Source organism: Lissotriton vulgaris, chromosome 2_1, assembly GCF_964263255.1.
Source record: "Lissotriton vulgaris chromosome 2_1, aLisVul1.2, whole genome shotgun sequence".
Taxonomy (NCBI): domain Eukaryota; kingdom Metazoa; phylum Chordata; class Amphibia; order Caudata; family Salamandridae; genus Lissotriton; species Lissotriton vulgaris.
This window is the reverse complement of record NC_141687.1, coordinates 906,551,379-906,573,433: the sequence shown is the minus strand read 5'-3', so window position 1 is coordinate 906,573,433 and position 22,055 is coordinate 906,551,379. Positions and strand designations below refer to the sequence as shown.

At 40.4% G+C, this 22,055-nt stretch overlaps 1 protein-coding gene across 1 annotated transcript in view; it reads right to left on the bottom strand.

The window, feature by feature from the left end:
• LOC147731391 (uncharacterized) overlaps nt 1-22,055 on the bottom strand; it is a 345,351-nt gene that overhangs the window by 31,623 nt on the left and 291,673 nt on the right. The window contains exons 5-7 of the mRNA XM_086956439.1: nt 14,572-14,645; nt 12,546-12,758; nt 8,219-8,375 (exon numbers count right to left, since the gene is read on the bottom strand). Coding sequence (XP_086812565.1) covers nt 8,219-8,375; nt 12,546-12,758; nt 14,572-14,645 — 444 coding nt within the window. The remainder of the gene's footprint in view (nt 1-8,218; nt 8,376-12,545; nt 12,759-14,571; nt 14,646-22,055) is intronic.

Here is a 22,055-nt window from a genome sequence, read left to right as displayed (position 1 = left end):
CTGATTATATTTCTATGCTTTATCTTATTTGACTAGTGTCATCAAATAAATGTCTTACCTAAAAAGGGGTTTTTTGTAGCAGCCTTCCACTGTGCTCTTTTGTAGGAAGCTATACAAGCAAGATATTGGATGGGGGGGAAAAAAGGGGGTGTGGGACACCTTTTCTGTATTAATTGTGCAGTATGTGATATCTGTTGGAAATAAAAGACAAAACATATTGGTATTTAAGTTCCTTAGCTCTATTTCTATTGGTTTAATCTTTAACCATGAGCGAAAAAGCGGGTTATTTATTCTGACTACTTTTGATTCCTAATCAAAGGTTTTACCTGTAAATGTAGTAGTAACTGCGCACTTGTTACTTCTGCCCTTATCTTCTTATTAACACTCTTCCATCAGAGAGTATAGTCAGCATTTGGTTTCATTTAGGCAAAAGGTGCAGAGCGGTCCAATTAGTTATTTTTAGGTAGCACGCTTCTGTGTGTAAAAGAAGGAGGTTCAGATCTACTTGCATTTAGGCTAGTGTTGTCAGAACAGATTAAAACATCAGTGTTAATTGTTAACCCTTATTTGTATCTTGATTTACCTTAATCATTGAGTATAATTGCCCAAAATTAGATCGAGCACGATGAGGAAGCCAGGTGAAGGACGTGTGCTGTCGTCTTTTAAGTATGTCTTTCAGGTGCCACCGCTCCCTATATTTTCACGAGTGACCGTGGTTAAAACTTGTAATGATACTAAAATTTGAAAATAAACCACATCCTGAAAAATAGACGGAAAAAGGACGTTTTAGTATTTAATCCTTCACGGAGAAGGGTTGGAGATTAATTCAGTGTCTATCCGTATCCTTTCGCGTTTGTTTACCTGTTGGAATCAAGTCGGCATGACGACCACAGATCCGCTTGTACAGCTTTAAATCTTTCTGGCGGGTAAATCAAAAGCGGATCCTTCGTATGGATTCCGATGGCCCGGACCAGGGTACTCAAAGCGACGCAACGAAAGACCCAAAGTCTAGGGAAAGTGAAAAAGATAAAACTATCCTTAGTGACTAGTTAGGAATCGATAGACACCTAACGTTTCGATAAAAAATTTCACCAGCCAAGGTTTTCGGTTGGCGGCTAAAGGGTAAGTCTGCAAAGAGACAAGCAGACAAAGAGCAAAGTTTTGTGGAGCTCTTACCGTTTCTTGCGAGCAGAAGCGTCGTACGTCTCCTTCCGTCAGGATTCCAAGTAGAAAAATGGACGATCATAGAAAGTCCTTCTTCCATTGCTTTAAATATCCTTCTTAAGCGGGAGGCGGGGTTAGTTTTTAAAGGAGCCTCATCTATTCCGTCATGTATCGTCATATTTCCTAGTCCAAAACGATGGTGGGGCTAGAATTTAAAGTGATATCTCTTAAGTCGGAGGCGACGGTGAGACTGTAGATTAGAGCGATATCACTTCAATATATTTCTAGGGGTTATGCGAATCATATTTATTACATTAAGGGTATATAGATAGGTGGCAGAATACGTACTCATAATATTGCGTTTTCCCAGGGCAGATCCTGATTAAGACCATGTTCAAAGGTCCCAAGGGTAAATATCCAATATACTTCACGCTTCTTTCGTATTTCATTACCACCTTGGTTCTCTTGCACATGAATTTTCTCCAGGATGCGCCACCTTATGTCCTCTGGCTTATGCTTATAATCTGAGAAATGATTTACGAGTGGGGCTGTTAGACGTTTCGTTTTGATTGCCGACCTATGTTCTGTGAGTCTAGTTTTGATCATGCGAGACGTTTCCCCCACATAACCCAGATTGCAGGGGCATATGATCAAATAGATCACATTTTTCGTCTTGCAATTCCATAGTTCTTTTGCTCTAATGGTCGTCGTTTTGAATTGCATTTCTTCACCAATTATAATGCTGTCGCATGAATGGCATGATCCGCATCTAGAGGTGCCTCTAATCGCATTCGTTCCAGTGATTGATTTCTGGATGAATGCAGTGTCCTCAGTTTTTGGTTTATGGCGAGAGTGGACTATTTGGTCTTTTAAATTCCTATTCCGTCTATGGGCGAACATCGGTTTCTGTATCTTCTCCTGGTCATCTGTAGTGTTTAAGAGATGCCAGTTGGAATTTATTATTTGTCTTATAGTTGAATTCAATGTTGAGTGTTTTGTTATACAAACCAGCTTGGAGTCATTTTTCTGTCTTTGGGAGTTCAGTAAAACATCACGATCGTAAAAACGAGCTCTCTTATAAGCTGTTCTTACCAGACGGTGTGGGTAACCCCTCTGGATAAACTTTTCTTTCATTTTTATAGCTTGCACATCAAAATCTCTGATGTTCGTACAGTTTCGTCTGACTCTCAAAAATTGAGAGAATGGTATGCTATCTTTCTGGCACCGTGGGTGATAGCTGCTGAAATGTAAAAGCGTATTGCGCGCAGTGGGTTTTGAATATAGATCTACTTCAAGGGAGCCTTCATTGTTTTGTACATAGATATCTAAAAACTCAACTTTTGACTCATTTATGTGTGCAGTAAAATGCAAATTTTTATCAGTCAGGTTCAGCCAAAGCAAAAATTCCTTCAGAGTCTGTTCCCCATCGGTCCATACAAAGAAAATATCATCTATGTACCGGTACCAATGGGAAACAGACTCGAAGAACGGTGCCATTTCATTGTAGATGAATTTGCTCTCAAAAAAAATCATATAGATATTCGCTATGGAAGGCGCCATGGAAGCACCCATGCTTACGCCCTTGACTTGTAAAAACAAATCACTGCCAAATTCAAAAAAGTTCTCTTTCAGCACAATAGTTAGACAGTCTCTGATGAATGTTTTACAACACGGAATCTGATGCAAGTCAATAAACCATAAGGTGGCTTCAATGGCTTCTGCTTGAGGTATATTACTATACAGTGACTCTATGTCTAGTGTCACGAGTAAATCTCTGCCCGACGATTCTGTATTATCACTATCGACGATTCTGTATTATCACTCCCATGTATATAGTAGTCTGGCTAAGGAATCTCATTCGAAGCTATCAATTCTTTTTGGAGCAAATGCTCAGAATGTGTTTATTGTAATTATTTTTTAAGAAAACTATCTGCAGACTGTTACAAAATGTTAAGAAATGTTATGAATTGTTGGCCAATTTTGGTCAGTCAGAAACAAAAGTTGCTACATATAACTTAGAAAGTGTTAATCTTACATCTATTTAAAATCTGTTCTGTTTTATTTAGAAAAAAAGTGGCTGCATATTTTAAAGTCCTGATGAAGACAAAAGATTGTCGAAACGCGTTGACACAGCCCAAGTCTAACAAAATCTGAAGGAATAATCTGGAAATTATCTTTTTTTGTATTTTTTTTATATTTTTCTTGTCCTTTTAAAAATGTATCAGATTTGTCATCTCATAATCAATGTTTTATATTCATCATATTCACATAGCAACATTTTCTGAATTGTTTCACTATGCTATTTTTTAAAAAAATATATCGAGATTAAAAATATATTTTCATATCTTAACAGTCTGTTTTATTAATTGTTTTTTACCAATCTTGTGTTTATCATATGTTGTGATCATAATGTGTTAAGAGTTAGCCAGTTCCTTAGAGCATAAGTCTGCCTGGGTGTATACTGTTTCAAAAATTGTTGTTTCCCTGACCCAGGAGCTAGATCCTAAACAGGGGGTCCCTGATACTTACCCTACTCAAGCAACACTGGAACAGATTACAACCACCTCGGATTCCAACCTTTTCATGCTTGCCTCCGTGGAATTAATTTTCTCTACATGTTGTGCTAAGGAAATCCTTTAGGCAAACTCTGGCTGTCGCAGAAATTTACTTCCTTGGTGAAGCGGGCCTCTCAACGTGGCCTCTTCATTCAACCTTTTCCGTTATTAATGTTTCAGCCGGCGGGCGCTTTTTTATTTTGTTACTCACAAAAGTCCAAAGTCCTGACAGTAAAAGCGCCACCACCTAGCGAGTCGGGGCCGGTTCCGGGATGTGTCAGACAGCCCAATAATTGCAACACGAAATGCGCACAGCAGCAAGCAGCGCAATCACCGACCACACCAGCATGTTTCGAGGGTCTTTATTTCCAGGCAAGTAGGTATTTTGCAAGCAGAACAGCATGACGCGTTTCGAGGTCAGTTACCTCTTAATCATATGCATGGTTTCTGGGGTGGGTTCGTTAGTCTTTTTAAACGTGGCTGGAACACTGAAGAGGGACAGCTGTCCTTTAGTCTTAAAGAGGCAGTCTTTTTTCATGATTTTCCAAGTGTTTGGAAGAATTAAGGTAACAGTACTAATTAATTTATTTTCCAACTTGTTAGTCGGGTCCAGGGTAAAAGTACCCATTTCCATTCCTTGATCATGTTTATAACACATTAATCACTCCCAATGATGTTTGGTTTATATATATAAATCTAACCCACCCACCCAATGAACATTTGCATATGATTAAGACTTGCATGAGTCGAAACGCCAAATGCCTTAATGCCTCGGAATAAAGAATGTATGAAGCACTGTTGGTGTGGTCTTTCTCATGTTACTGAAGAGTACGGGTTTTCTTATGGAATATATATATATATATATCCATCCAAACCCACGCGCAGACCTCAGCAGCGTGAAACCGACCACACCAGCGTACTTGAAATCCATTTATTTCGGCAGAAATGCATTACGCGTTTCGAGGTAACACACCTCTATATATATATATATATATATATATATATATATATATATATATATATATATATATATCAAGCTCACGTGTAGAAACACACTGCACTCTCGGGGTTTTCAGTCCAAAAAGGTTTTATTATCACGAAGACGCGTTTCGGCGGGTCTGCCTTCTTCCTGCTCGTTTTGATAGTGCAGGCAGGCCAGCGAGGAGGTACTTTGAACAGTAGGGACGCATTCCCATTGGTCAGCGCAATCACGGGGAAAAAGTCAATGCCTTGATTGTTACCAGGTGTTACAGGAAATCCCCACGGTCTCGGGCGATTCAAATAGGCAATGAAAGTCTGGATGAGAGTGACAGCCTTGCCAGAGACCTTTTCTCCGATGGTCCCTTCGTTGCACAATTGTTCAGCAAAGCACCTTTCAATCCGTTGGCTTGCCTGCTGGACACCCCATCGTCAGACCACGCAGCATCACGGTTCACGGAGCAGAGGACGGCATATATCCGTAGTCCCTTCAATCTGGATGATTGACGCAGTCACGACTCCATAGCCCAGAATGCTGCACTGGTGGTGCAGGGCGTATGTAGTTCTGTACTTCGCTCCTAGTTCCACCAAGGACGCATTCTGCACTCTTCACGACGGGTGCGGTTAAAATGGTGGTGGGTCCATTTTAAATACCAAGCTCACGTGTAGAAACACACTGCACTCTCTGGGTTTTCAGTCCAAAAAGGTTTTATTATCACGAGGACGCGTTTCGGCGGGTCTGCCTTCTTCCTGCTCGTTTTGATAGTGCAGGCAGGCCAGCAAGGAGGTGCTTTGAACAGTAGGGAAGCATTCCCATTGGTCAGCGCAATCATGGGGAAAAAGTCAATGCCTTGATTGTTACCAGGTGTTACAGGAAATCCCCACGGTCTCGGGCGATTCAAATAGGCAATGAAAGTCTGGATGAGAGTGACAGCCTTGCCAGAGACCTTTTCTCCGATGTTCCCTTCGTTGCACAATTGTTCAGCAAAGCATCTTTCAATCCGTTGGCTTGCCTGCTGGACACCCCATCGTCAGACCACGCAGCATCACGGTTCACGGAGCAGGGGACGGCATATATATATATCCAGCAGTGATAGTGATTTCCCACAGCTTCTCATGCACTCCAGCCGGTAGCGCTTCAAAGACGAGAAACGGACACCAGAATTTCGTGGTGAAGCGGGTCTTTTATTGTTTGGTTACAGCTTCAGGTCAGGCGCGTTTCGAATAACGATGTATATATATATATATATATATATACCAACAACTGATTCCTCTGACGGTGCGCTCGCTGAAAGGAATCAACGTAGCGGCTTCCCCTAAGCACCGGACTGTCGACATGCAGCATTGTGGGACTGGTAGTCCCCGTAATTAGCGCAAGTGGGCGGAACCGGAGGCGGGCCCCCAAACCACCTGGAGAAGGAGCCTAAATGAACAGCAAGACATGGGAAGCACGCATTTTGGAAAATGAGCATCTGACGAAGGCACACGCCGAAACCGGTTATGCCAAATCCAATGAAGCCAGGCTCTACATATCCCGCAGTGTCCTTTGCTTTTTTACCACCAGGAAGGAGAATCCAATTTGCATATATATATACACTAGGAGTTATATTTCTGGGCCCATTTATTTCATTAATTTTTCAGCCCTCACCAATTGTAAACCAACGCGTTTTGACCAGAACGGTCTTGATCACAGTTAATGACAACCCATCTTCTATATCTATTTATACATCAACACACATTAGGCCCTTAATGAGGCATTATGGAAAATGTAGTTCACTGTGTTAAAAAATAATATATGAAAGAAAATTGTATATGTATGACATACATCCACACTATTCATTGTTTACATTGTTACAATAGTATTTAGGTCTCCAATTTTAATTATTCGTGGATATTTTTACTCAATTGAATTACTTTTGATTCAATAATATTTGGTTGTATAAACCTAGCAACAGTTATACCTGTTTCCCAGATTGGCATATATATACACACATCTTAAGGGAGCAAATATTCCCATGCCCCAATAAGGATAAAAGGATCACTTTTAGGCTGGCAAGCAAGAAGATAGACCAGAAGAAATGCAGGGGAAAAGGAAGGAAGGATTGAAGGCAGGTGATGACAGCAGTTTTCCTCATTACTCCCAGACATGTATTTTGGTTTGAAGGGGAAAGTGGGCCTTTGTGTTCTCCTTGTTTCTGCCACTTCAGCCAGGGCACATCAAAGTCAACATGGCCATTTTGAAAAAAAACTTCCTCTGTATGCAGGGTACTGAGCAAACATATCAATGGCATTGTTTTCAACACCACATGATAGGTGCACAGAAGAACACATCTGGGGCCGGCAGGACGGTTCAGCACCGCTACAGGTACTTCCACGGGAGAGGTACCAGTGGATTTTCATAAACTACTTGTCAAGGCTTGGGGTAAGCAGCATGCATCACAGCACAAAAAGCAGCAGTCTTTTCTGCATTTCCCTCACTGACTTATACACACACATCAGTTCGGCAAGGAAAGAAATGGCAACTTTAGCAGAATGGGCAGTGAAAATGGGGGATAGACTAGACCAGCTAACCAGCGTGGTGATAATTACTTCTGAGTTAGGTGTTCACTTCCTTGTCGTTGACATAGACAGCGCGAGTATTTAACCGAGTATTTAACCCTCTCAGCTCTGTAACTGTTTGGATTCTTCGCTTGCTGTCTTGTTCGTAACCGGATGTATGACGTATTCATGCATGCATTTACAACACATGCCTTTACAACGCAGGCAATACATCAAAGGTGTTATTACCACTTGTTGCATTACAGCGCAAGTTGTTACAACAACTTGCTTTAGGGAAGAGCTGAAGTTTGGAATAGTATATTTAACTATTCACACTCCAGTCTGTGCAACAGTAAGGAAGGTGTTGGATTTAAAATCCATCAATGAGTTCTCTAAAGCAAGTTGCTGTAATGACTTGCGTTGTAATGGAACTTGTTGTAATGGATCACGTAGTAACGACACGTTTGTTGTAGTGCCTGCGTTGTAATGGAGCTGCGTTGGTCTGTCAGAGTTATAAACGCCGATTCCCTCGTAACCCAGCTACCCTGGCCCTTCACTTTGCTGTTAGGTGTTTCTCGTTCTTAGAACCTTCTTTGGCCAAGCTGTACCCTACCAACACACAAATACACCCGATGCCACTGGCATGGGGATGCACAGTTTTGATTTATGCATGATTCCCTATCACAGGTATGTCAGGCACAGGTGTTTTTCTTGAAATTGACTTAATATAAATATGTTAACATATGACAATTGGTGTTTATGCTGTAACTGAGTATAATTTTTAAAAATATTTGTGAGACTTGATAGTGGACCTGTTGAAGGTAAATAAACGTTTTTACATATTCACTTAAGCAGAAAGTGTTTTAGTTGAAATTATCACCCTTTCATTTCTTTAAGACTTTAAGAAGATTTACATGATATTTCTATAAATTACATCTCTCCAGCCCACAAGTCCTGACTTTCAAAGTATGCAGTTGATTTACCGTATACAGTGCTGTTCCGCTTCACGCACTGAGTGGTGTTGCAGCAGTCCATGGTGCAATTGTCCTTCATGGTACCATTCACCATACACATATTCCTTCCCAGAGTGCACTGGCTGGAGCATCTGGCTTCAAAATGCATTGAGTCGTAGCGATAAAGCTGTGGTCATATAGGCAACACAAGGCAAAAAGGGATGTTGTAAGATAAGTCAGCAGGTCATCTGGACTACAGTCTTAAGAACAGCGCACAAGGCATTATGAGAGAGGCAAGCCGTAGCCAGGTGACCGGGCAGTACTTGACAGCACCCATTCTATCAAACACCATCATCTATGAACTCAGTGGCCGTCAGCAAATCCCCGTAGGGGACACCCCTGGCATGACTCTTTCTTTAATGACTTGTTCTCATGCGTGTTGTAATGTTGTAAATTGTTTTTTATATGTAGTATACTTTTTATGCCTTCTTTGTGTTGGCAAAATAAAGTTTCTGACTGACTGACTGACTCTTTTTACAAGTCAAGAATCTGCAAACTGAGAAAGAAGAACAGCAGTAGAAGGGCATGGTGGGTCTGGGATACAGAGGCTTGTATGACAAGTCATTGACTACCAAAATATCATGCTACATATATATAATATCTAAAATATCTAACAGATATATATCATTTTTAGGATAGTCTACCATTATGTGGTCCACATTTATAGAGTATGACATAATACCAGCTTTGGTTTATAATACCATATAAGTGTTGAAAATATATTGGCAAAATACATTGCACACGCTAAAAATAAAAATGTACCCCTAACATTAACCCTAACCCCAATTCAAGCATAAGCCCTGCACTCCAACCCGAGTGGTACCCTTATCATGAACACAGTGGTTTCATGTCTTAATTACCTCACCAGCATATTGAATATAACCCGATGGACTTTGTGATTGATTTATTATCACCACCAAAGTACTGAGGATTTTCCTAATGTTAGTGGAAAGTGGTGTAGTTGAGGTGAAGAATCCTCAGTAAATGATTGATGATTTTTCAAAATACCGTGGAAATGTGAGCTCCATTCTAGACTTCACCCTTAACCCTTTTATTTTGTGGGATGCTTTGCAAAGCTCAAGCTTTTTCTGACTGTGTGCATTCTTGAAGAATCAACTTATAGTTCATTTGTATGCAACTTCATCTAATTTTGCAATCAGTCTCTCAGAGTAAGTCAGAGTTGCCTGCAAGCTCCAATGTCCAGATGCTCAGTATGAGGCTGACTTCGTCCTTAGGATTGTTAAAAAGAAAGGTTCTGTTGGGGGTACTCAAAATAGCATGGCTTTATACGTTTTTGACCTTCCAAGACATGATTGCTCCTGCACTACGAACACAGGTCTTAAGGAAACGTGCAGATATAATTATATGTGTCATGGTTCGTTATGCATTTTGAGATTTATGACTGCCTGCCTTCACTCACAAACCTCCTACGTGCACCCCTGCACTGCTGCAAGTTTTCTGAATTGCCATATTTAGAGTTGGTAAAAGGGTTAATTTGTTCAAAAAAAGTGTTACTATTGATTGGGTCATTGATTACACGTCTTTAGTGAAATATGTATCCTTCCCACACAATGCCTATAAAAATGTAGAAGACTGATGCACTGTCTAACATTGTATTAACCACTTCCATATGTATCTTTAAGGTACCAGTTTTTACTTGCATGGGTGTTGCAAAGGCATTTCTAAGGTTATGACTTCATTCACTTTCCTTTTCTGGACTATCACCGTCACTTCTGACAGGAACATTGACACCACCCACATATAACTGGGGCCAGTTCACCAAACCTGCTGCGGTCAGAGGTGGGACCTCCTGCAGCTACCCCGCACGTTTGCAAAATTTCTGTGGTGACCCCATCCTCCTGGGGCCCCTACAAGTGGAAAACAAGCGTTTTTTTAATGCAGCTAGGACCTGCATGGTATAATGGGGTGCTGCAAGGCTTTACCTATTCACTGGGGAGAGTCGCTCTTCCTTTTGCCTTTGTGCTTGTTTTTCATTATGCAGCCTTGCGCCACACCCCCTCCTTTTCGGGGGCACCCCACGAGTCACTTCTTTTGGTGGAGGTGGAGAAGTGTAAAAATGACTCCACCCCAAGAGATGTGTTAGGAATGCATTATAATCATATTTAGTCTGCACTCCCATATAGTCTGTGTGGCTAATGTTATTAAAAGTAAGTAGGGGTATTGCATATTAAAAATATCCCTGCAAACTAATAAACTGAGTATATGTGTTTAGAGATGTAATTGATAACATTGTGCTGCTTACACAATAATATATAATGAAAGATGTTTGCAACATGTTTACGGAGAGGTGATATAGTGATATGTTTGCTAAATGAATAACCGTGTTGTTAATGTGTTAATTACCAAAGTACACATTGAACATTTTGATTTGTGTGTGTGTAGAGAAGTGCACAAAATGTAACCATGTGCTTGTTAACTTAGCCTAACTTGTGGTCCTGAGATGTATTTGGAATAAAGCTCACAATTCTATTTAACCTTTGAATTCGTATTTTATTCGTGCAGCAGAGATGTTGTATGTATTTTGCGTTCCCACTGCAGAGGGACAAGCCTTGGTTAGAGAGCGAAAAGGGTATTTGTTCTTAACACCATCAATGCTGATGGTATACCCCTCCTGTGCTGATCCCGATTTATTCCCATTGTTCATGACGAGAAGGAGACGAGACCAAGGACGGAAAGGTGCTTCTTTTCAATGACAAATGTATGCAATCTAACACAAAAGTTTGTTTCCTTATTACATACATAGCTATACTCGAATTAGTTATTTTCTTTTTATTATGCAGGGCAATTAACTTCAGAAGATTCTGCTTCTTACTATTTACATTGTACTTCTATACGATAATGCTTGGCCTAGTGTTTATTAATCTGTTTCTGAATTTGAGTTTGGAATAAATGTACTAACTTGAAATTTAGTGTCGAACTGAGTTATTTTGTGACCCTCATGGGTTGCCTCCAGTGTCTGGGCTTCCTCCTTTGGTTTAGTGAGCTTGGACCTGCCCTCATCCTGGCACAGGATGATAGCTGGCTGACTGTTGCGGAGCAGTCCACCCCACCCCTTCATTCTGAGGAGCTGACCTCATCAAGGTTAATTACTCCCATTGTTCCTGCTGCTGGAGATAAAGTAATTAACCCAGCCCGGCAGGTTGACAAAAGGCTTGGCCTCTGATCCTAAGTTGATCCAGATAAACATGACATCCTTGAAAGACCCATAAGCTGTACAGATATGTGTTAGGACTTTACAGCATTGTTCTTTTCAGACAGGTTACACTGTACATTGGTATGACCCTGGTGTCATTAGACCAAGAGGAAGCGGAGCTAAACACTAAGGCAGTCTTTCCAATATTGTATAATGGAGGGTCACTGCAGACCATGCAGTAAATCACACTTACTTTCCCTATGTGTGTACACCAACATTACAAGGCCTATCCTAGGTCAATACCCAACTCTGCAGAGTCCATTCTGCACCAGGCCACCTATGCGCAGTTCCTAGGCTGCGCACAACAGGAGTCTCCCATGCGCAGCCCTCACATGTGTGCACACATGTTCACATGTAACCAGCCAAATGCCTCCTACCCATGCTGCAGCACATAGCCTTATCTTAAAAAGAGGGTGCTAGCCATAAACAGGTGCAGTTAATTGTACCATGAGTTTACTGTGGGTGAGCCACAGGTTATGAGGCTCCCACACAGTAAACGGTAAAAAACAAGGTGATCAAAAGGTGAAAAATCTGGGTGGATTACATGGTCAGAACAGCCTTCTCATAACTACTATTGCTGTGAAATAAGATAGTAACAATATTGATAACAACGCAAATGGTAGGTGCAGTTTGTTCCTGTATATTTAGAAATTAGTCCTACCCCAGTCAGGAGTAAGTCACACCTATTCACTGACTATATTTAATTCTCACTATTAAGATATTACTAGCCCTTCTACTATTGCTACTAGTAATAGTAAATGTAATAGTAATGTTACTACTACTAATAATGATAAAACGAATATGTGTTATTATCGTCAACTTTAATAACAATACCACAATGTTAATAATGTGAATGGGATGATTATCTGTGTCACTATTACTAATGTCGCTGCTCTTCTGATCAAGATAATTATCTGAATTCTTATTGTTGTTGTAGTTACAGCTGATTTTATTACAGTTGAGCTACAGCGAGGTAATAGGAATTGAGGATGTATCATACACCTCTTCCTTTCATCCATGCCAAATTACAAGTTGTTTCTCAAGCACAAAGTGACTGGGATTAGAAACTATAATGGCTCTTACCTCACAGTAGGACCCATTCAGACAATTCATCATGTTTCTCATCGAAGCCGTCGTGGAACCATTCATCTGGGTAGAGTTCATCCCGGGCATCGTGGTCATGTTCATTGGGGGCATCATGGTGGAATTCATGGAGTGCATCATGGGAGAATCCATATATGTACTCTCATTCTGGTAACACTGAGCCCCATAGCAGTGAAATTTCCAGCACCTTAACTGTAGAAAGATGAGACAAACCACAGGTATTTCAGGTGATTAGAAAGCCACGTGGTGCAGTGCCAGAGACCAAACAGCACGCACTGTTAAATGAATACCCAACACTACTCTCCGAGGCCATGCCCTCAGGAAATAAAATAGTGGGTAAAGCAAGTGCCCATTTTCCCATGTCTTCGCTTGTGCAGGCATTTTACTTATTATGAAATTCAATTTTCAGATTATTTCTTGAAGGGATGCTATTACTACATCCTTTTTAATGTGGATTGGTACACATTGGTGTCCCGTGACCAAACATCATTATGGCTTGTTTTCACTGGCAGAAAATTCATCTCCACTTTCAGGGAAATCTCAAAGAGCAGGAACTTACACCCCAGAGTGAATCTTTTCTGAGCTGAATTCAGGCCCCAGAGTGAGTGACTCATCAGACTAGTTTAATGAGACACAGGGGCATATTTACAAGCCCCTATTGCCATGGGAACATGACTTTTTATGATGTTCCTGTGACGATAGGGGCTTAGCCTTATTTACAAGGCAGCGTTAGGCCGCTGAACCTGACTTATCACTGCCTTGTAAATAAGGCACTATTTCACGCTATGCTTGGCATGAAAGGGTAGGGCAATGGGTGTTGAAGTGGGCGTACCACCGCAACAGCTATTGATTTTGACACTGCCTCCTATTTACAAATGAGGTGTAAATGGGAGGCAGCACCAGAATTAAGACCAGGGAAAACATGGTTTTACCCTGGTGCAACAGGGAGAAATGTTTCATTTGACTTCCTTTTTGCTGTTTTCATGTGTGCTGCATTGTGTAGCACACATGAAAACAGCAAAAGGCCAATGATTGTTTATGTGTAGGAAGGTAACCCTTACTGCACATCAACAATCATTTTATTAAATTGCCGATTTGCAATTTATATGTGTGATGCATTAATCAAAATGGCATTCAAAGATTGTTTATGTGCAGGAAGGGGGACCTTCCTGCACATAAACAATCTTCCCTTGCACGCAGACACCCTTGCACTATGTTGCTAGGCTGCTAAGCGTAGCGCCAGCGCAGGTGGAAACGCAGGGCCGAACCATATTCTTGTAAATATGGTGCCGCAATGTGTTTTTGAAGTAGCGGAGTGAGGCGTTAAGCCAGTAGGACTAACGTCTCACTCCGCCACTTCCCTTGTAAATATGTGAGATCTAGCCAGAAACAAAAGTCTGACGATATATTTTTCAAAAGGTGCTTGGGCACTTTAAACTTAGGCTTACAATCTTGTGCTTAATGAGTGAGTGAAACAGGTACATTGATCTTCAAGGTGTAGAACAAAATGTTGACCCATTTGAAGCAAGCGTACAATGTAAAGAAAAGCAGGGGCACATATGGCATACTCTTTTGTTATGAAAATCATTCTCGAACCTTGAGAAACTCTGTCTGGTCTGTATTGCACACCAGTCAAGAGACTGTCTCAGGTATTTGGACCTTGGAGAGAAGGAGAAAATGTCTCTTGGGGCCCAGAGACATGTTGCCTCTGGGTCCTAGGAGGTGAGTAGCTGTGTCCAGGGTGGGCTTATTTTGTGATTTTCTAGATCTGCTTTAAAGTGGTACTAGCATTGTTTTGGCCAATAGCGGAACCATTTATCGTTTGGTCCATATGCTTCAAAAAGGTCAGCATCTCTCAACAGAGCAGGTTAGTGGAGCTCAGAAGGACATGGCGGGGTATTGCGGTGGGGTTCATATTTGATACACCCGAAAAGCATAGAACGCAATGACTTAAATGACTACACAACACATTCTGATAGAAAGGGCATGACTTTCTTTTACTCACCATCCAAGGTGGAGAAGGGGTTTCTGTGCTGTTATACATGGATGTCGAGTTCATGACCATCGTACTACTTCCCTCTGCAGACACACAAAAAAAATATATGTAAGCTGACATATTCTTTCAAAATTTGGCAGCATCTTCCCATTTCAGAGTCTAGCGTAGCCAACCATAATCGGGAAAAAGATCTGATTGTTGTAGATCATTTGTCTGCTTTTCTTTTATATTTATATGTATGGTCGTGTGTTTTTTTTTTATATATAGTGCTACATCCCACACTTCTGTCGTTTCTAAGCTCCGTAAACAGCAGATGTTATATATAAAATTCTGCTCTGGACGAATGGAATGATGTTCCCTCTTGATTTGTTTCTTTGTCAAAGTTACTATACCCAGAATATTCGAGGACCTATCTCTATAATTAACCCTCCAAAGCAATCTTGACTCCTTTTTGCAATGGTAATTTCTCTAAAACTACCAAAAGGATTTTCACCAAAGAGAAAGATCATCTTTGAGTAAAGCTCTTCTTTTTGGCAAGACTTAGTTTACTTCCTTTAATAGTTTTTTTGCTGAGAAAAACATCTTCGATGGAAACTAAAAATGTAAAAGTGTTGATACACTTCCCTGACACTCCTTTCCCTGACGGATGTTCACAAAACTAGGAACGTTGAACATTTATAAATGATAAATTGTGTTTTTTACATATTACTCTGGATATATGGGGGGCCGATTTACAAGCCCCTTGCGTCACATTTACGCTGCAGTTGCGTCACTTCTGTGATGCAGCGGTGGCATAAACCATGCGCCACGTTGCAACTTATTTACAACATTGCGCATCTAGGGAGATGCGTCACGTTGTAAAGCCCTGCGCCACATGAAACCTGCATTAGGTTTCATGTGGGCGTTCCGTCGCAGGATGGGTGCTCCGTCACAGGAACGCCTCTTAAAGTGACGCAGCGAAATCTACAAAATTTCACGGAGTCACTTTTCTGAGGCTGCTGCGACAAAACCTTATGCCTGCTTGAAGCAGGCATAAGGAGTGGCGCACCACGTTAGGTATAGACGGCCCTTGTGCATTGCTGGAGTTGCATCGCGCCTCCAGCAATGCACCACCGTTACGCCACAAGGTACGACACGCATCTGCCTTTACTTGCGCCACGGTGCGGTGCATTGTAAATGCGAGGCATCCGTGGTGGCGCAAGGGGAGACTTGCGTGTCGCATCTGTTCTGCCGCATCCCTGCTGATTTGCAGAGATGCGCCAAACATTGTAAATATGCCACATGGTTTCTCCCATTCAGTTTTGACTTGTTGAGTAGTAACCAACAAAGATATTTAAGCAGAACCAAGACATAAGGAAATTAATCCATGCACTATCTGTGTGGCCTTGTGAATATTAGCATCAGTTTTTACCAGTGTAAAGTTAATAAGGAAAATGTTTCTACATCAGTTACGATAATACATGTCTGTTTGCCTAAATAACTTGTATTGTTGGGCAACATTTAGGTTTACTTACATACTATTAGTATACCACTGATATATCTATATTTACTGGAAAAACCAAAGGTTTAAGGGATGTTATAGGTAGGTGAAAATGTTAGTTAAACATAGTTTTAAATACAAAAAAACACTGAAATTCACCAATTTTAGTTATCTCACGTAACTCAAACTCGTGCTCTAAAGTTGAAAATGGTATGTTTAAGTTCACAATTTCTCCTAACTATAACATCTCTACATATCCTTAACCTTTTTTAATTGAATATATATATATATACATATATATTTTTTTTTTCTCTCTTAATTTTCTCATGAACTACTAGAGGGATTTACACCATTTAAGCAAAAGGGTGATCTGCGAATCAGACTCTACCATTTTGCCAAATTTGGTGTAATTCCGTTCAGCGGTTCGGGCTGTAGCCGTGTCTAAAGGTCCTATGGAAATTAACATGGGGAAACACATTTTGGGACCCCTCTTTTTTCTCGGCCCCCGCTTGACGAATCTACCCGAGACTTTCAGGGAAGAAGCGGAGCGGAACGGGCCATCTTCTTTGAGAAATTTGCGAAGATTCGTCCACCGGCGCCAAAGTTATTCCCAAAAGAATGTTGTGGATTTCCTATGGAAACTAGGTCCTAACTATATATACCTACTGGCGACTGCCAGTAGGTTATATTATATATATATATATGTATATATATATATATATATATATATATATATATATATATATATATATATATATATATATATATATATATATACCCACATATCCACAGTGATTGGCTCCCACTGCTTCCAACCCGCCACAGAGACCGTGGCCGCGGCGAAGAAGGAGACTCAGACCCCACAGGAAATCAGGCAAGTTGTTTTTATTAGTTGTTACAACCGCACAACATGACGCGTTTTGAGCAAGATGCCCTTGCTCACTTGTAGTCCTTAACCTTCGTCCATTACATTTTTATAACTGTAGTGACCGCCCCCTCCACTATGACATAGTGATCGTTATCGAAAGAGGACTGAGATTATTTCGAAGATACAAACTCGAAATGCATTTTAGAATGTCTCATTATTTAAAAGAACAAGAAAAGTTTGGCTAAAAATACATAAATATATCATACAAATGTGCAAAATATAGCAAACTTTTTTGTAAAGTGCAATTGAAAGCAAGAAAATTATTTGTTTCTTATTCTCTATTGTTTCTATTCTTTTGATGTAAACATATGTCTAGATAAATCCATACAAAGCATCTTATAATCATCATATATCGTCCTACATTTTCTTCATAGGATAAATCCAATATCAGACCATGTGAGCTAAATTATACCTCTGAAATCATTGTGCAAAGATAGGTGCTAAGAATGTGCAAAAGAGCTGTTAAGTGCAATTTATTAAAATATATAGATCTAATTTCGTATATCATCAATGCAATTGTTTAAAAACAAAAAGAGAGCCATTATATTGATCACAGGTCAGTTTTCAATAAGTAAAAAACTATACTGTGTAATTTTCAGATAAAAAGCCTTTTGTTGCATTAAAAAACGAAGAAATTCATCATTATACTAAAATCAGATCTATGGAAAAGAAGGGAAAGGGAAAAACTCGTCACAGGATAAAATATATACAAGATACAGAAGGGTCGGATTTGCAAATTAATTCAGCTTACTTTCCCAAGGCTATAAAAAATTGTGCATATCTTCCGTGTTATTTAATCCATTGGGCCATTTACTGTCGAACTATAAAATAATCTTAGTGTCCATTTGCCTCAATAAACGTTCCCTGTTTCCTCCTCTTCTATTTTTAGGGATGGCATTGATGACATAATATGAGAGGCAACTAATATCATTGTCATGAGTTCGTTTAAAATGTCTAGCCACAGGATACGCCGGATCACTGTGGAGAATAGCCCTTATATGCTGCAAAATTATGACGCGCACCTGCAACTTCGTGCTACCAATGTAGTTAAGCCCGCAGGTGCACGTCAGAACATAAACAGCATATTCGGTCTTACAGTTGAAATTACCCAGAATAGGAATTGGAGTTTCACTAAAAGGTGTTGAATAGTGCGTCATATTACAGCCAAATTTGCACGCCCTACATGTTGTGCATTTCTTAAACTCTTTTCTAGGTTGCAACCATGTGGACACCTTTCTTGTCTCAGGAGAAGTCTTATCCAAGACAGTACCCATAGACTTCCCCCTTCTGAATGTAATGGGGGGATACTTCTTCAATCTTTTACCTATGACATTGTCCATAAGTACTATTGGCCAATGTTTGTTGACAATGGATCCCACTCTCCGTTCCTGTTCACAATAGGTGGTGATTAATGAAGGGATATCTAGCACTTCTGAGCTAATTTCTGATCTATTCTCTTCCTCATTGCTATAGTTCTCAAATAGGCTACTCCTTGATCCTGTACTAGCCTTCGCTATAGCATCACTGATGGTTTTTTCAGTATACCCTCTAGCCTTCAGTCTGTCTACAAGTTCAGCCTGACACCTATTGAAATCCACCTCATTGCTGCATATCCGCTTGAGTCTAAGGATTTCTCCATACGGTATGCTAGCAATGAGGTGCTTAGGGTGAGAACTGGTAGCATGTAATGTAATGTTTCCTGAGGTTGGCTTCCTATATAACGTGCTAACCAGTTTGGTATCATCTACGTACAGTCTTACATCTAAAAAATCAATTTGTGATTTATCGATATGGGACCTGAATTTAAATTCAGGGAATTGTTGTTAATTTCCCTTATAAAATCATGTGCCTCATCCTCACTCCCTTTCCACAAAAGAAAAACATCATCTATGTATCTCAAATATGACACAACATGGGATTCAAAAAGTACCCGATGGGTAGACCTGAGGACCTGCTCCTCCCACCAGCCAACATGCAAGCATGCATAGCTGGGGGAGAAGCAGGCCCTCATTGCCACACCCCTTTCCTGTTTGAAAATATCTTTATCAAAAAGCAAAACATTGTTATTCAGGCACCACATGATCAATTCAAGAATCACCTTGTTGTGCTCATAGAACTCACTCGGCCTAGTATCTAAAAAATATTTAACAGCTCTGGTACCTTGTGCATGATCTATACTCGTATATAGAAATTCTATATAGAGAGTAATCAAATACAGATCATCTGTCCACACCAACGCGTCAATTTTCTTGTAGAAAGTCGCCGGTGTCCTTTACATAACTAGGCAGATCTTTAACCAAGTTTTGCAAGGAATAATCTATATATTGGCCCACCTTTTCTCCTAAACTATTAATGGCCGAAATAATGGGCCGACCAGGAACTGGAAAAACATTCTTATGAATTTTGGGTATCAAATATAATACTGGTAATACGGGAAATTCATTATACATAAACTTGTATTCTTCATTAGATAGAAGACCTTGTCTTTTCCATTGTGACAATAATTTTATAAGTACTGTTATATATTTTTGAATATATAACAAGCTTTAAGAGGTCACTCAACGGGTTGCCACCAACTGGTTTCTCACTTTTTTAATGATTTTGTAATGAGCCGCCCAAGAAGAAGCGGTGTAATACCTCGAAATGAGTCGGCGAAAGAAAACTACATCGGCAAACTGGGGCGGATTACAGTGAGAAACCAGTTGGTGGCAACCCGTTGAGTGCCCTCTTAAAGCTTTTGGGACTTTGATAGTCAAAATTATTCGCACGGCTGCCCTGCCGTGGAGAGGAGCACCATCTGCAAATCCAAAGAGGCTGGTGAAGAGGATCTTGTCCGTATCACGTCAGCACGGGAAGCCGAGTGAAATGAAAACCGCCCTGGGGTTCCGTCATCCTACTGAGGAAAACAATATGCTTTTAATGATGTACAAAGTGTGCATGGAACTTACCAAAGGTTTTAATTATATTTGCATTGGACTACCTGTCCCAAAAGGCAATGAGGCACACGTACTAAACGTAAGAGAGCCAATCAACGAACTGAAATCATGTACTAAACGTAAAGAGCCAATCAATGAACTGAAATAAAACAATTTTTTTTTTTTTAAATACGAGCAATCCGTGCGATTTTGTAATGAGAAGCCCAAGAAGAAGAGGTGTAATACCTCGTAACGTGCGGCGAAAGAAAACTACATCGGCAAACTGGGGCGTATTACAGTGAGAAACCAGTTGGTGGCAACCCGTTGAGTGCCCTCTTAAAGCTTTCGGGCCTTTGATATTCAAAATTATTCGCACGGCTGCCCTGACGTGGAGAGGAGCACCATCTGCAAATCCAAAGAGGCTGGTGAAGAGGAACTTGTCTGTATCACGTCAGCACGGTAAGCCGAGTGAAATGAAAACCGCCCTGGGCTTCCTTCATCCTACTAAGGAAAACAATATGCTTTTAATGATGTACAAAGTGCGCATGGAACTTACTAAAGGTTTTAATTGTACTCGCATTGGACTACCTGTCCCAAAAGGCAATGAGTGGCAAAAAACACGGGTATGACCCAAAAAGTCACTGGGACCTGGGTAAATATGCGGTGTGTACAAAAGGGGGTCCCAGAACATGGGAAATCAAAAACAATTCACAAAACACATTAATGAAAAAACTTAACCCTGAAATTATTACACAACTGTCATTTAATCACAGTGTATAAATATAATGAATCATGTTCTACTCATCAGATGCAGTCAATTATTCAAACAGCATTAGTGCCCCAGAAGAGAAAGGGGAGGGGGAAAGGGGAAGTGAAGGTATTGAGAGGAAGGCAAGGTAATAGGAATTGTGACATAACATTGGTCAGATAAGACCTCAATAAACAACACAATAAATCAGTTTTCTGAAAAACATTATGGACCAATGGTTCAAAAAAAAAAACTCAATGATACATAGGGGAGGAAGTCGACAGGGGGAGAGAGAGACTGTCCACGTTTCGGCCATCGAGTAATTGCAGGTGATTGTAGGAGCCTTGCTGAGGGGTCTTCATCAGGACGAGAATGGAGAGATGGGGCAAATTACCTTTAAAAGCAAAATTGAATAATGTAAATGTGGTCTTAAAAAGATCCAAATTACTCTCAACAAAGCAACAGGTTGGGAAGGTGGTTACCATATGGTGATCAGAGTTCTGGTCGTGGTACCGGGTTTTCATAATAAGCGAGGAACATCATGAAAGTTATTATCAGCGGGGGAGCAAGCGAACGTATATCAGTATAACATCCTGACAGGATGTAAGGAAAACATGAGCTTAGGTAAGGGCAGATTTACAAAAATGACTTACAAAATGACTGGTAGTCACAAAATCTTCCACAGCCGTGGAGATAGAACGGTATACGGTCCGTATGCAATAAATTACTGTGGAAAATAAAACAAACAGGACCGCCTAAGTTTATAAAGTTTTTAAAAGAAGGTGGAAAATAATTCAAGTTGACACTTCGTGTACAATAAGGAGCCAAACTCACAGGGATTCAATTATCGATGAGACATGGCAGACCCCGCCGCCAGATCGGGAATCTGTAAAGAAGAAGGGAAAACGATGTAATGCCCAATGGGTGCAGTATCAGCATTTTGGCGGTACACTAGGAATTAAGGCAAAGGAGTACCTGTTCGTTTAAAAATCCAAGGCGTGTCTCGTGGGTCCCGTCGGACTGGCAATGAGGCACACGTACTGAACGAAAGAGAGCCAAACAATAAACTGAAATCATGTACTAAACATAAAGAGCCAATCAATGAACTGAAATAAAACAAGAAAAAAATGTTTAAAATGCGAGCGATCCGTGCTATTTTGTAATGAGCAGCCCAAGAAGAAGAGGGGTAATATCTCGAAACGTGTCGGCGAAAGAAAACTACATCGGATTATAGTGAGAAACCAGTTGGTGGCAACCTGTTGAGTGCCCTCTTAAAGCTTTTGGGTCTTTGATATTCAAAAAAATAAAAATTATATATATATATATATATATATATATATATATATATATATTACCTACTGGCGATAGCCAGTAGGTATATATAGTTAGGATTTTTTCTCTATGGAACTTTTGAAAATTCTA